The 14,617-nt window shown below is 39.0% G+C and overlaps 3 protein-coding genes across 3 annotated transcripts; all 3 read right to left on the bottom strand.

Moving 5' to 3' along the window:
* Positions 1-28: 28 nt before the first annotated feature.
* Positions 29-4,268, bottom strand: LOC121646519 (trans-1,2-dihydrobenzene-1,2-diol dehydrogenase-like). Its single transcript, XM_041995592.1, has 7 exons — positions 4,170-4,268; positions 3,080-3,191; positions 2,639-2,802; positions 2,207-2,459; positions 1,153-1,277; positions 903-1,053; positions 29-709 (listed from the first exon to the last, which is right to left on the bottom strand). Exons 1-7 carry the CDS (start codon positions 4,257-4,259, stop codon positions 600-602), a joined length of 1,005 nt encoding a protein of 334 aa, XP_041851526.1. The 5' UTR covers positions 4,260-4,268; the 3' UTR covers positions 29-599.
* A 2,217-nt stretch (positions 4,269-6,485) lies between these two features.
* LOC121646377 (trans-1,2-dihydrobenzene-1,2-diol dehydrogenase-like) lies at positions 6,486-9,868 on the bottom strand. The gene is made up of 7 exons (XM_041995344.1): positions 9,759-9,868; positions 9,061-9,172; positions 8,360-8,523; positions 7,570-7,822; positions 7,237-7,361; positions 6,991-7,141; positions 6,486-6,903 (listed from the first exon to the last, which is right to left on the bottom strand). Exons 1-7 carry the CDS (start codon positions 9,846-9,848, stop codon positions 6,794-6,796), a joined length of 1,005 nt encoding a protein of 334 aa, XP_041851278.1. The 5' UTR covers positions 9,849-9,868; the 3' UTR covers positions 6,486-6,793.
* Positions 9,869-10,494: 626 nt separating this feature from the next.
* Positions 10,495-14,492, bottom strand: LOC121646455 (trans-1,2-dihydrobenzene-1,2-diol dehydrogenase-like). Its single transcript, XM_041995461.1, has 7 exons — positions 14,356-14,492; positions 13,670-13,781; positions 13,239-13,402; positions 12,580-12,832; positions 11,556-11,680; positions 11,251-11,401; positions 10,495-10,944 (listed from the first exon to the last, which is right to left on the bottom strand). Exons 1-7 carry the CDS (start codon positions 14,443-14,445, stop codon positions 10,835-10,837), a joined length of 1,005 nt encoding a protein of 334 aa, XP_041851395.1. The 5' UTR covers positions 14,446-14,492; the 3' UTR covers positions 10,495-10,834.
* Positions 14,493-14,617: the final 125 nt, after the last annotated feature.

The raw sequence follows: 14,617 nt of genomic DNA, 5'->3' as shown, positions 1-14,617 counted from the left end.
GAAGGATTCAGGTGAAAAATTAATAGACTTGACAATTCAGCAGATGTTTTATTTTATAAATGATCAAATATTTTACAGTATTCAGTGTGTAGTTGGTCCAAAAGCATCCAGAGCTCATGTTTCTATGGAAGCCAGGAGGCCATGTTTAGAAGAAACTAATCTTGAGATCACAAGTTGATCTTTATTTCAAGATGACACATTTTTCCCTTTATTGGCTTTTGTCATTCTCTTGACATGATGGATTGTTTAGGTGTGATAACTGATAAATTTGGCATTTTAAAAGGACATAGCTTGTTTCCTCAGTGTCAAGGCTTAAAGCAGAATGATCAACTTGTGATCTTGACACCTTCTAAATTCTTACAAGACTGCTCTTCCATGCTTACAGAGGAATGCAATTTTTTTTAATAGTATTCATTTTCCCAAAGTGCCGGTGCATATCATCGCTGTTACTACAGTGTAAATCTAGTCTTTAAAGAAATCATAAACAGTAGTTTGCCAAAAACTATTGAATAAAAAAAATAAATAAAAACATTGAATCAAAATGAAGTTCTCCCTGACACACTACTTCCTTTATCAAAGTGTGTGTTCATGTTAAACATTTACTGGCCATCCTGAATGTACACCACCCCCAACTGCCTGCGGATCTCGTCTTCCACCTCAGCCAGCAGAAGCGAGTCAGCGTGGGACATGACTGCACTCTCCTTCAGCCCTGCCAGGAAAATCAAACTGAATCCGTTTGCATTAACAGCAAAAGTTCCATTTCTGCTGCTTCCTAGTGGTGAAAGTGTGCACAACCAGTCAGATAACTGGTAACCATATGAAAATCCTAAAAGCACTGATTATTGTCCAAAGTTAGGTGCATATACTGGATAAAGTTTAAAATACATTTGATATCACACTACCTTTGCTTAGACACTGTCGGACCTCCTCTGCTTCATAACGCATTCCTGTGCTGTTACTGAAGTTGAGAGAAAAACAGGGTTCTGGCACTGGATACTGGGTCTCCTTCCCATTCACCACTAATGATGTGGGGCACCACATCCGCGGTGGGATCTAAACAAAGGGGGAAAATATGGTACAAGGGAAATCTTTTCACACAATGTCAGTTTCAGGTCATTTGGACTTGATAACAATCTTGTCTTAATGGCTTACCCTGACTGTGCCATTTGTTCCCACAATAATGGCATCGTTTGGCAGCTGTATACTTGAAGAGTAAGTAAACACTGCTAGTCTGTTCTTGGAGAACTTCAGAGTGACAACCACAGTCTCATCCACTCCTAAAATAACAAAAAATGGATCATTTGTATTTGATGAATTAAGTTAACAAATAACAGGTATCCTACTGGGATTAAAACAGACAAAAACTTTACAAGCTCTAGATTGTGGGAATGACTGATGGTGGTGAGACGGGCAATCACAGCAGCTTCATTATTTTAGCTTCCGCCATTACTGGTGGACCTGGCACCAAAAATTGTTTCCCCTCATCAATCTATAATCAGAAACTAATAATGACAAAGAAACAACACAATTTGAGACAAAAACTTTCCAGGTTTTCACATCATTTGCATGTCCTGTAAGGAACCAATGAAATGCGAAGCTGGGAAGCTACAAGTAAACTTTAAATATATTAAGGGCAAATATTCCTGGCATCTGACACTCCTGCCTCTATTTACCCTGCAATAACTGAAGTGATGATGGTAAAATAATGTTTTACATTTTATTTATACGTGACCTACATGTTTATATTGTGGACAGTGTGTCCACAGTGTGATGACCTGAAACTCTCCACACTTGGAGAATCTTGGGAAAAAAAATAATAAAGCTTAAGAGTTTATATTTCCTGGTTAAACTAGATTAAATTAAATCAGTGAAATCAATGCATAAACTACCAGAGCTTCTCTCTCTGTAGTTTGAGCTTTGTCTCTCTCCATGTACCTTTCTGCAGGTATGTCTGGTTACCTGCACCAAGACGGAGGTATCGTATTGGGTGGCGTTGAGTTGTCTGTTAGCAACATAATTTCAAAAGTTAAGGACGGATTTCAATCCTTTACTGTGGGGATATATGGATAATTTTGCCTTTAGATCTTCTATGTCAAAAATAATGTCCACAATTATTCCAACAGTTCCATGTAAGTGCAATCAGACAAAAGAAGTTTCTATACTTCCCATATATCACTGAAACTCACCCACCCTGTTAAATTATTACCTGTTTCTAGACAAACCCCAGTGGCTTGGATGCTCTCTGGCTTCTCTCCATTGTACACCATGAATACCAGCTGCAAGCAGTACATGCCGATACTTAGTAATGCTCCACCACCCAGCTCCTTCTCCACTAATCTTGGTACATGTGTCACCGGTACACCAAAGTCTGATCTGACCAACTTTACTTCACCCAGCTCCCCCTGAACCAGCAGCCGTCTGATCTCCACAGAGACTGGGAAAAATCGAGTCCAGACAGCCTGGAGAAAAAGGATAGCAGAGTTTTTTTCATACCCATGTTTTAGCTGTGCTGTTCTTTTTAACAGCTGAAAATATATGAACATTTCTAACAGAAAAAAAATAGCTTCATGCTGTTTGACTAAACACTCTCATCATCCTGAACACTTAGATTAGTTCTACTGGTTGGCTCCATGTTCACCTCCATGAGAAAGACGTCATTCCTCTTGGCAGAGTCCAGGATCTCTTTCACCTCCTTGGTGTTCATGGCCAGCGGCTTCTCGCACAGCACGTTCTTCTTGGCATTCGTAAGAAGCAGACAGGCCTTCAGATGGTACGGGTGGATAACCCCAACATACACCACATCTGCACACACATGAAGGCGCAGAGCAGAGAGAATATTGAAGGAGAGGGGAGCATTCAGTCTGTGAAAATAAATAAAAAATATCATCAAGAAATAAAAAATATGATCAAGAAATGAAAAGGACTGTAGCTCTTACTAAACTGATCAGTGTTGGTGCAGTTAGTGAAGTGAGTTGTAAAGTTCTGACAAGTCACAGCAGCAAACACTTTACATCTAGTGCATAAAGCAAAACTAGTAAATGCCAAAAGATGTGACAGACACCCTCTGGTAGACACTGACCCATGTCAGGGTCTTTGGCCAGCTCTTCGTAGCTGCCGTATCCTCGGGGAATGTTGTGCTTTCTGGCTAACTCCTGAGCATCCTCCAACTTGCGAGCAGCCACAGCCACAACCTATAAACAGAGTCACGGATAATTTAAAGTACTCCTTCCCATCCATCCATTTTCTACCGCTTATCCGGAGTCGGGTCGCGGGGGCAGCTGCCTAAACAGGGAATCCCAGACTTCCCTCTCCCCGGCCACATTCACCAGCTCATCCGGAGGGATCCCGAGGCATTCCCAGTAATCCTCCCCTTCAGGGCTAATTGTTTTCCCATCTTGTGCACCTATGATTTACTTCTCCCTGGCAGCTATTTAGAAAATTCAGCATAAAATGTAACTTCCCTTGGTATTGTTAGGTTTTTTTTTTTTTTTTCTTTTTCCCCCAATAGTGGAATTTTTGTCATGTCCACTAAATGTCATCTCTCACACACACAAAGAAAAAACTGTGCTGTACAACACAATACACTATACTGAAAGAGCATTTCAGTATAGTATATGAGAGGAAATTTCAGTATAGTATATAAGAGGCAGTTTCAGTATAGTGTATAAGAGGTTTTACTATAATGTGTGAATGATTTCAGTATTATATATGAGAGGTTTCAGTATAATGTGTGAATGACTTAAATTTCACATGTGTCTGTGAGAGGGTAATTCTGAATAATGTCTCAAACGGCCCCTCATAAATCAAGTTTACTCTCAATCGTGTCTCAGTGCCACTCTTACTCCCTCGCAAACAATTAATGAAATGACAGTATTTATAAATTCCCATTTAGTCTGTAATTTACGGTAAAAGTGCAGCTCTTTTTGTTGACAAAGAGCAGACTGAACCATGCAGATAACATAAACTTAATCAGCACGACTCATGGATTAATCAGGTCAAAGTCATGGGCGTCATCTCAGCAACATGAAACATTAAAATGTTTAAGTGACATAATCAATAAAAAAAAAACGAGAACCAATCAACCCGGAAGTTTAGTAAGTCCTGCAAAGACGTCTTACATTTTAAGAAACAGAGTAAATTTGTGTCAGAGCTTCTGCAAACAGAGATACCTGGTGCTCTTCAGCAGGAAGAGTTTTAAGAGCCACAATAAAGTCATGACTGATCTTCCCCGCGCTGCAGATTCCCCACCTGGTTGCCATGTTGGACAGCAGACAGCAGCAGTGACTGTGCTCCACCACAAGGTGGCACCAAAGCATTAGTTTCGTACATTATTATTATTATTATTATTATTATTATTATTATCATTATTAGTCTTATTGTTTTAAATTTTTATTATTTAATATTATCTGCCATTGCTTTCAGAAGTCTATACGTATGATGATCTTGAAAAATCGTGAAATCCATTAGTTTTGTTATTTTAATTATTCTATAAACACTTGGTTAATTGGTACCTAAACATTTTATAAAGGTGCAGCTAACATCAGTGGTTTGTAACAAGTGTTTTCTGGGTTTACTTTAATCTAAAAATCCTTCATCTGTCTTGGCGCTTCAGGCAACATTCTCCAGCTCTTTCCGCCCAAATAACAGTTTTTATCTACAGACTTATATCTGACTAAAAAAATAGAGACAATTACTGTCTTTGTTACAAATTGTTTTATTGCATATTCCTTTAACATTTTAACCATATTAGTCTTCAACCTGACAAGATGCTGCTGTGTTTATTCACACTAAAAAGTCAATGGATATATGCATGCAGGTCTGTGTGCATGCATGATCTAGTTCATGTGTTGGGTTGGTAAGTAGTGACTCTAGGCAACCTTGATAGAACATCTTCAGCTTTAGAGTATTTTACTGATTTGATTCAATTCCCACCAACTCCTCTAACAAGCAAATTGCTGGTATGCTAAATCATAGGATGCCACACAGTGTCAGCTCCACCTCCACACCCAAACACCTCCCTCTGTAGTGCTGTTGGTCTGAAGTGTCCTCCATTATATGCCAAAGTTTCACTGTTTCAGTGACTTTCTGGAGCGGTCCTTAACTGGTTCAGGTCATATTTAGAAGGCCGGAGTTATTTTGTTACGATCGGCAGCTATGAATCCGAGCGAGTGGCCATGACTTGTGGAGTCTCCCAGGGGTCAGTCCTTGGACCTCTTCTGTTCAACTTGTATATGCTCCCTTTGGGTAAAATATTACAGAACTATAGCATTAATTATCAAAGTTATGCAGATGATACACAACTTTATGTGTCTCTGTCACTAGATGACTGCAGTCCAATAGACTTAATGTGTCAGTGTCTGGAGCAAATAAACACCTGGATGAAGGAGAATTTTCTACAATTAAATGAAGACAAAACTGAGATTATTCTGTTTGGTAGCAAATAGAAGAGGGTCAGCATTGGTAAACACCTGGAGACTCGGGCTCTTAAAATCAACGACCAAGTTCGTAACCTTGGAGTGTTGATAGACTCAGATCTGACTTTCAGCAGCCACATCAAAGCTGTCACTAAGACAGCTTTTTACCAGCTCAGAAACATCAACAGAATTAAAAGTTTAGTCTCCCAGAAAGACCAAGAGAAACTCATCCATGCATTCATCTCCAGTAGGCTGGATTACTGTACTGGTCTTTTAACAGGACTTCCTAAAAAGAGCATTAAACATCTGCAGCTCATCCAAAACACTGCTGCTAGAGTTTTAACCAGGACTAAGAGATCTGAACACATCACACCAGTTTTGAAATCTTTACACTGGCTTCCAGTCAGTCACAGAATAGATTTTAAAACCATTCTGCTTGTTTACAAATCCCAGAATGGTTTAGGCCCAGAATACATCTGTGATATGTTCAGAGAATATAAACCTAGCAGAGCTCTTAGATCCAAAGACTCTGGTCAACTAGTCCAGACCAGAGTCCAGACTAAACATGGAGAAGCAGCATTTAGCTGTTATGCTGCAAACAAATGGAACAAACTGCCAGTGGAGATTAAACTTTCCCCAAATGTAGACATTTTTAAATCCAGGTAAAAAACATTTCTTTTCTCATGCGCCTATGCATGAAATCTGCACGGTAACTTTTTTTTTTTTTTTAACTTATCTTGCTTTTAATCATTTTAATGTAATTTATTATTTTATTGTCTTTCCCCACATTGAAATTTTATTTCTTGCATTTTATCTGTTTTATTTCCTTTATTATTGCTTTCTGCACCCTGCTGAAATGTTTTATGTAAAGCACTTTGAATTGTCTTGTACATGAAATGTGCTATACAAATAAATTTGCCTTGCCTTGCCTATGTGTTAGTGTTGCACTCCAGATATCATTACATTCAATATTACCATTGACTGAGTCTTTAAAGACATTTTCAGGTGAATGATGATGAGATAAGCATCTGTCTTGTGAGACGTTATAAACAAACTTGATGCTTTAGGCAGTTTTGTTAAAAATATTGTTTAATAAATGATAAAAACTTCAGTGGCTGAATATTAGTTACACAAGAAATCCAATGAGCTCATGATGATCTTCACAGCTTACAAATACAAATGTTTTGTTATATTGGAAATACACAAAGTAGCACTGCATATTGTTAAGAAACATGTTTTGCACAAAGCAGCTTTGTCAAGGATCTTTAAGAGAACAACGAATAAGCTTTAGTACTATGTCAACATTAAAAAAAAGATGTTTCTTACTCTAGCATATGATAAACTTTTCCTTCATAACAGTGTGGGTTCATGTTATACATTTACAGGCAGTCCTGGCTGTACACCACCCCCATCTGTCTGCGAATCTCATCCTCCACCTCAGCCAGCAGAAGAGAGTCGGCGTGGGACATCACCGCACTCTCCTTCAGCCCTGCAAGGAAAACCACACCGATGAGTCTGTTTACAGTGAAGGAATCATTTCTGATGCCACTAAGATTATCACGTGTTTCTGATATACCCTTGAGTAAACACTGTCGGACTTCCTCTGCTTCATAACGCATCCCTGTGCTGTTAATGAAGTTAAGAGGCAAATATGGTTCTGGTAGTGGGTACTGGGTCTCCTTCCCATTTACCACAAATGATGTGGGACACCACATCCGGCCAGGGAACTAAAGCAAACAAACAAAAAACATAAAACATATAAAGATTTTTTTTTTTTTTTTACAACAGTAGCAACATGAACACGTCTCTTTTTCTGACTTACCCTGACAGTTCCCTTCGTTCCCACAATAACGGCATCGTTGGGCAGCTCCACAGCTGAAGAAAAAGTAAAAACCGCCATTCTGTTCCTGGAGAACTTAAGAACAACAGCACCGGTCTCATCCACGCCTACAATAAGAAATAACATTTGATTAAATCATATTAATCTGGTTCAGAGGGACACATACTGTTTTACTTAGATGTCTAGAGAGACAAGGTATTAACATTTTAAGTATATTGATAAAGATGTGGACAAACCCATAGCTAATGATTTTAAATCAAATGTTTTTTATTTAATCTTTTATCATCAAATTTAACACCCCCGTTAATTTATTACCTGTTTCTAGACAAACCCCGGTGGCTTGGATGCTCTCTGGCTTCTCTCCATCGTACACCATGAATACCAGCTGCAGGCAGTACATGCCGATACTTAGTAATGCTCCTCCACCCAGCTCCTTCTCCACTAGTTTCGGTACATCTAACAGGGGCATACCAAAGTCTGATCTGACCATCTTCACCTCCCCCAGCTCCCCCTGAGCCAGCAGCCGTCTGATCTCCACAGAGACTGGGAAGAAGCGAGTCCAGACAGCCTGGAGAAAAATGACAGCATTTTTTTTTTCATAGTTACATTGCAGACATGTTGTTCTGTTATGAATGAAATCATTGAAAAATAAGTTTTTTTATGAAGGTTTGACAGTTTATACATTTGCATATTATAATTTAAAAGTAAATAAATTAACAACAATATTATTCAAAACTGTTCTTTGGAAACATGGAAAGAATCAGAAATGCTGATAAACTTGGTAACTTAAGTAATAGATGTCTGATTTTATGTGAGTTATTCTTCCTAAATTTGGAAGTTGATCAAAATAAATTATGTATCATGGCCAAAACTGTATAGGTGCAAAATTCATTAGCATGGTGACACAATTGATTCTTTCAGACATTTATTAAAAGATAAAATAATGACTTTTTCTAGGTTTTTTTGTGTGTAAATTCTGTGCTGTACTTGATCAACTAAAAACTCCATCAACCTGAATATAGGCAGATTTTTCAAGTGAACACGGGAGAAGTACAGTCAGTAAAGAAAAATCCTCCTTCTTCTATCAGGTTGGCTCCATGTTCACCTCCATGAGGAAGACGTCATTCCTCTTGGCAGAGTCCAGGATCTCTTTCACCTCCTTGGTGTTCATGGCCAGCGGCTTCTCACACAGCACGTTCTTCTTGGCATTCGTAAAAAGCAGACAGGCCTTCAGATGGTACGGGTTGATAACCCCAACATACACCACATCTGCACACACATGAAGGCACAGAGCAGAGAGAATATTGAAGGAGAGGGGATTATTTTTGGTATCCAAAGGAGTTCATGGTCAACTCAATTACTGCAAAATGTCCAGATTCTGTAGCTGCCAAACAAGCCCAAATCATCACCCCTCCACCACCATGCTTGACAGATGGTATGAAGTGTTTGTGTTGATATACTGTGTTTGGTTTTTGGCTAAATGTGGTTCTGTACATTATGACCAAGCATCTCCACTTCGGACTTATCTGTCACAAAGAAATAGTTTTATAAGTTTTGTGATTGGTTTAGATACTCTGCAAACATATCCCAGACTGCCATGATTTTAGAGGAATGAGACTTTTTTTTAACCATAATTCTTCCAAACAATCTATACGCGCTTCAGTATTTTTCTATTTGTACTGTCACGAACTTTCAAATTCAGCATGACGTAAAATTTAATCTCTGAGTACAGCACTAAATATTGTACACCTGGTGCGCAGTGACAATAAAAAGGAAACAAATCAACAACCTCTGGCAGACACTGACCTATATCAGGGTCTTTGGCCAGCTCCTCATAGCTGCCGTATGCTCGGGAGATGCTGTGCTTTTTGGCAAACTCCTGAGCATCCTCCAACTTACGAGCGGCCACGGCCACAATCTGTAAAAAGAGTCACGGATAAAATATAGTTAGTTCTATCCTACCTTACTAGGGGCTCATCACTGTCACATTTCAGACTGTTTTATCCAAGGTCTTAAAATAATTAATCTAAATGGAAACTTTCTTCATAACAGTAAATAACCTTATATACCTATAAATCTACTCTCGTCATCCACTTGATGTCATCACGTTTAAATACAAAAAAGTGTATTCTTAATAGTCGTTTGCTTAAATGCAAAAAAAAAAAAAAAAAAAAAAAGATTCAATAAAAATTGTTAAAATAAAATTGGGTCATGGGGAATTTTAGGATTCTCGTTTAACCTGTAACTTACGGTAAATGTTGACCCTTGTGTTGACAAAGTGAAAGTTACACAATCGTTTATTTTGTGAAAGACATGGAAAGACATTTGTGAAAGACATAACATCTTAACAGCACATTTATTTAAATGATAAACAACTCAAGATATAATTAGCACAAAATACCGAAAACCCGTCAACACAGAGGAAAAAGTTCGAATAGATCCTGAGAAGAGGGATTGCCCTTAAACCACAGGCTGAACGTGTGAGCTGCTGCAAACAGAAATACCTGGTGGTGTTCGGCAGGAAGAGTTTTCAAAGCCACAGTGAAGTCATGACTGATCTTCCCAGCGCTGCAGATTCCCCACCTGGTCGCCATGCTGGGCAGAATGGACGTCACTTAGCTGCAATGACCAATTTCTGCCACAAGGCGGCGACAGACTGCGACGTCAATTTTTCATTGTTTTGTTTTTTGACCAACTAAACCAAAGAATAAATTTAAATACACAGCCATATATACAGAACACATTAATGAATATCTATGCAACAAAATACCATTACAGAGGATGAAATAGACATCATCAATACTTTCCTTCAGACTGATAAGAAGGTTGCACCTCCATGATATGGAAAATTAAAATCTGCATGACTGAAATCAAAAAGGTGTTTTGTTTTTTTGTTGTTGTTGTTTTAAAGATTACTAATGATGACATCAAGTTTTTTTCCCTTTCAAAGTGACCGTAGCTGCCCATGTGAGTGACAAAATTCTGGCAGGTTTGACTAAAGTGTAAGAACTGTGACTACACGTAAAAGGGTTTTTGTGATGCTTAGATGATTCACTAAGCTATCTAACTATCTAACAGTAGTCGTAGTTACCTAACAAGACTTAATAAGAGAGATGTGCTCCCATTCAGACTGACTTTCCAAACCTATCTTGTTTGATTAATCATGATTTCAGGGTTGTGTTTGGTGCTACATGATCTAAACAGGAAGTGGAGCTTGCAGTAAAAAAAAGGAGACTTTACATTTCAGAAAATATATTTGGCAGATTATCAAAAAATCACCAGTGTACTTTTAGACAAAGTGCTAGAGTTGTACATAAAAGTTCATTAACATTTGCCGGCTGAAGGTGTTGCTTTCATGTACAATATAGAAAAATATGATTTCATACAAATGCATGTCAATCTGACATTATTAAAGGGTTAGCCATGAATGTGTGAATAATGTTATCTTCCAAAAGCTTCTCATTTCCTTTTTATATTCTTAGAATTAGCTTTTCCATAAAGTCTTTCTGGAGCAACAAGACAGATATTATTCATAATGAACAGCTTCTCCTTTATCCCAATGTGTGTTCGTGTTAAACATTTACAGGCAGTCCTGGCTGTACACCACTCCTATCTGCCTGCGAATCTCATCCTCCACTTCAGCCAGCAGAAGAGAGTCAGTGTGGGACATCACCGCACTCTCCTTCAGCCCTGCAAGCAAAATCATACTGATGAGTCAGCTTCTCTTTAAGATCTCACCACATGGTCTGTAATTATACGGCAACTTTTAACCTTGACTAAGTTCAACAAAGTGCTTTACAGCAAGTTTATCATTCACCCATTAACACAATCATGCAGCTCTGTTTATTCTACGCCTCCTGTCCCTTTGTTCCTCTATCACATAAGCATTTACTTGGCTGAGGAATGGATAGAAGAACCATCCATTAACTTTTAGTTTCAGCTACATTAACCATCTGTCAACTAATATGGATACAAACATGCTGAATACCGCAGTACCTTTGAGTAAACACTGTCGGACCTCCTCTGCTTCGTATCGCATCCCTGTGCTGTTAATAAAGTTGAGAGGCAAATAAGGTTCTGGCACTGGGTACTGGGTCTCCTTCCCGTTCACCACTAGTGATGTGGGACACCACATAGGGCTTGGAACCTAAAGAATAAACACAGGAGTCATATCACATATGTAGATTTTTGCTGGTACAAATGCATTTTACCCTCTAGGTTCCCTCATAAATTAATTAATGGGGCAAACCAGAAGATTTTGCTTTTCGTCTGAGTTTAGCCATCTTCCTTTGATGACTTACCTTGATTGTGCCCTTTGTTCCTGAAATAATGACATCGTTGGGTAGCTGTACCCCCGATGAGCAAGTCAACACTGCCATCCTGTTCTTAGAGAACTTCAGAGTCACAGTCACAGTCTCATCCACTCCTGCAATTACATACCAATACACCAAAAAGTTTGGGATATTCAGCTTTTCTGGAATTTGCAGAAAATATAAAAGCTTCACGCTACACTGATTGTATCATGAATGTGGAGACTCTAAGTAAAATAATGCGTGGTAATTCCTCCATTTCATACAATTTATTAAAAGATAAGCTAACAACAGCGGTAGGTATACAGCAACATAAAAAATGTCAATAACTTGTCATTTTAGGTGTCATCTTAGTCTGAATGTGAACAGTTTGAGGAAGAGGACTGTTCAAAGTACAAGTTGTTATTGAACCAGAACATTTAGTGATTGATTCATGGTGTAGACCGTTGTTTTGGATGTCTTTTTGTGGTTATTCACCTTGTTAGAAAACAGGATGTTGTGCAATACATATTTAAACATTGAGCAGCTTTATGTGTGCATTCAAACGTGTAGGTAATAGTGTTTTAGGTACATTCTGACTTTCAAAAACTCAAATATCAATAACTTTTTGTGACTAGTGTATGCAACTGAAACTAAAATACATGATGTTACTGACGCAATAAAAGAAGTAAAACTTTAATTATTGCTGAGGTTTAACCTTTACTCTACACAAAAGTTACAGAGCTGAGAGGTGAAGTATTTGTAGAAGAGAAGAGAGAGACTGGGCTGGACTCCAGGGTGTAATCTACTTTTTGCTTGCTAATTGCTGGGATAGGCTCCAGCCCCCGTGACCCTGAATTGAACTAGGTGACATAGAAATGATGAACAGAAAGACTGGTGGTTAAACACCAAGTTCACTTCACACAAGTAGATGTCCAAGTGGCACTAAAGCTGATTCAGGTGGATGTTGTTAGCATGTGAAGTGACACAGCTTATAATGTACAAATGAATTTGAATGATTCTGTCAGTTAATTACCAGAGTCCAGGCAGACTCCAGTGGCTTGGATGCTCTCTGGCTTCTCTCCGTTGTACACCATGAATATGACCTGCAGGCAGTAAATGCCAAGATCCAGTAATGCTCCTCCGCCCAGTTCCTTCTGCACTGCTCTCGATACGTGCATCAGCGGCACACCGAACTCTGATCTGACCATCTTCACCTCCCCCAGCTCTCCCTGAGCCAGCAGCCGTCTGATCTCCACAGAGACGGGGAAGAAGCGAGTCCAGACAGCCTGGAGGAAAAAAGATAGAGTTTTTTTTTTTTTTTTTATTACATTGAAGATGTTGTAGTAAGCTTTATGCGTACAGCACCTTTCAAAATAAAAATTACAAAACACTTAACAAAGAAATACAAGAAACAAGAAAATGAAAAACATAAAAGTAAGAAAAGATGGGTTTTCAGCTGCTTTTTAAAAGAGATGATCGAGTCTCTGTAGGCTAGGTTTTGTATGTGATAACTCACACCTCATCAGCTTAGAACAAGCTGTATTTTTCCTAAAGGGTGTGTAACTGATGTTTACATGGATGCTTCGTGTGTCTCACACATCCAAGATTTGTTTAAAAGGTGATCATGTACAGAGCAGGGAAGGATTTATTTAGTCATGATCATTTCTTCTATCGGGTTGGCTCCATGTTCACCTCCATGAGAAAGACGTCATTCCTCTTGGCAGAGTCCAGGATCTCTTTCACCTCCTTGGTGTTCATGGCCAGCGGCTTCTCACACAGCACGTTCTTCTTGGCATTCGTAAAAAGTAGACAGGCCTTCAGATGGTACGGGTGGATAACCCCAACATACACCACATCTGCACACACATGAAGGCACAGAGCAGAGAGAATATTAAAGGAGGGATTATTCAGTCTGTGTGAACATCTTAGACTGAAATATCAACAAGAAATGGAAATAACTGCTGGTCAAATTAAAAAGAAGTTAATGGATTTTGAAGAGAAGTTTGGTCCACTGAGTATGGTCTCAGCTCTAAGCAACAGCAGCAAGCATTTTGTATCTGGTGTGCAAAGCAGAAATAGTAAAGGCCAAACAAACCAGGCCACAACCCCTGGCAGACACTGACCTATGTCTGGGTCTCTGGCCAGCTCCTCATAGCTACCATATGCTTGAGAGATGCTGTGGTTTCTGGCAAACTCCTGAGCATCCTCCAACTTGCGAGCAGCCACAGCCACAACCTGTAAATACAGATTATTTAAAGTACCCCACCTCTAATTAGGTAAAACTTTTTAACAACCGATATAAAAGCTTTAAACTGTACTTGGAAATGCAATTTCCTCTTACTAAGCTGTCATTTCCAGCAGGTCACATGCATGCATACTAAACATGAGTCTGTCCAATCCTCGATAGGCTTCAAGCTGTATTTCCAAAGTAGTGAAGCGTGTTTCAGAGCGTTGAATTCAAATGTGTTCCGACATAAAATAAAATTAAAATAAATAAAATAATAATATAAATATAAAGGTCTTGTACTGCATGATTTACGGTAACAATGTAAATGATTTCTGGACTGAAGAAATGTCGACGTGCAGTTAGTTAGCAAGGTGGCTCATCTCATTTGTTTGCTTTATTTACCAGCTGCCTGCAAGTCAACATCTGTGTCTTTAAAACATTAATAGAAACGGATTTTAACCAAACTTATAATCCGCGGAAAGAACATGCAAGTGAACATTCTGCCAGAAAAGATGAAAGCGCCTCAGTAAATCCTGAATCACCAGGTCAGTTAGTGTCTGTTCCTGCTGCAAACAGAAATACCTGATGGTCTCCAGGAGAAAGAGTTTTCAGAGCCACAGTGAAATCATGACTGATCTTCCCCGCGCTGCAAATCCCCCACCTGGTTGCCATGTTGGATCATGTGTCTTAAGCAGACTGGTTAGCTGTCACAGCTGACTTTGAATTCATCAGCAATAGCGGCTCTCTGCCGCTAGGGGGAGACAGAGCATTAACTTTAACTGTGTGACGCCCCATGTTCTTTGTCTTCATGCATTGCAGTGCATCAAGCATACTGGTAATAATA

The sequence above is a fragment of the Melanotaenia boesemani genome, chromosome 1 (genome assembly GCF_017639745.1).
Source record: "Melanotaenia boesemani isolate fMelBoe1 chromosome 1, fMelBoe1.pri, whole genome shotgun sequence".
Lineage (NCBI taxonomy): Eukaryota > Metazoa > Chordata > Actinopteri > Atheriniformes > Melanotaeniidae > Melanotaenia > Melanotaenia boesemani.
The sequence above is the reverse complement of the archived record's forward strand: the minus strand, read 5'-3'. Positions and strand labels throughout refer to the sequence as shown.

Bases quoted from the DNA above. Each gene is read 5' to 3' on its own strand.
- LOC121646519 (XM_041995592.1), bottom strand. From the start codon at position 4,259: ATGGCAACCAGGTGGGGAATCTGCAGCGCGGGGAAGATCAGTCATGAC. The intron at 3,192-4,169 runs GTATCTCTGTTT...CTCTGTTTATAG, and splicing joins TTCCTGCTGAAGAGCACCAG to GTTGTGGCTGTGGCTGCTCG. The intron at 1,054-1,152 runs GTAAGCCATTAA...CCCTTTGTTTAG, and splicing joins GAACAAATGGCACAGTCAGG to ATCCCACCGCGGATGTGGTG.
- LOC121646377 (XM_041995344.1), bottom strand. From the start codon at position 9,848: ATGGCGACCAGGTGGGGAATCTGCAGCGCTGGGAAGATCAGTCATGAC. The intron at 9,173-9,758 runs GTATTTCTGTTT...CTCTTTTTACAG, and splicing joins TTCCTGCCGAACACCACCAG to ATTGTGGCCGTGGCCGCTCG. The intron at 7,142-7,236 runs GTAAGTCAGAAA...TGTTTGCTTTAG, and splicing joins GAACGAAGGGAACTGTCAGG to TTCCCTGGCCGGATGTGGTG.
- LOC121646455 (XM_041995461.1), bottom strand. From the start codon at position 14,445: ATGGCAACCAGGTGGGGGATTTGCAGCGCGGGGAAGATCAGTCATGAT. The intron at 13,782-14,355 runs GTATTTCTGTTT...CTGTATTTACAG, and splicing joins TTTCTCCTGGAGACCATCAG to GTTGTGGCTGTGGCTGCTCG. The intron at 13,403-13,669 runs GTCAGTGTCTGC...ATGTGTGTGCAG, and splicing joins GGCCAGAGACCCAGACATAG to ATGTGGTGTATGTTGGGGTT.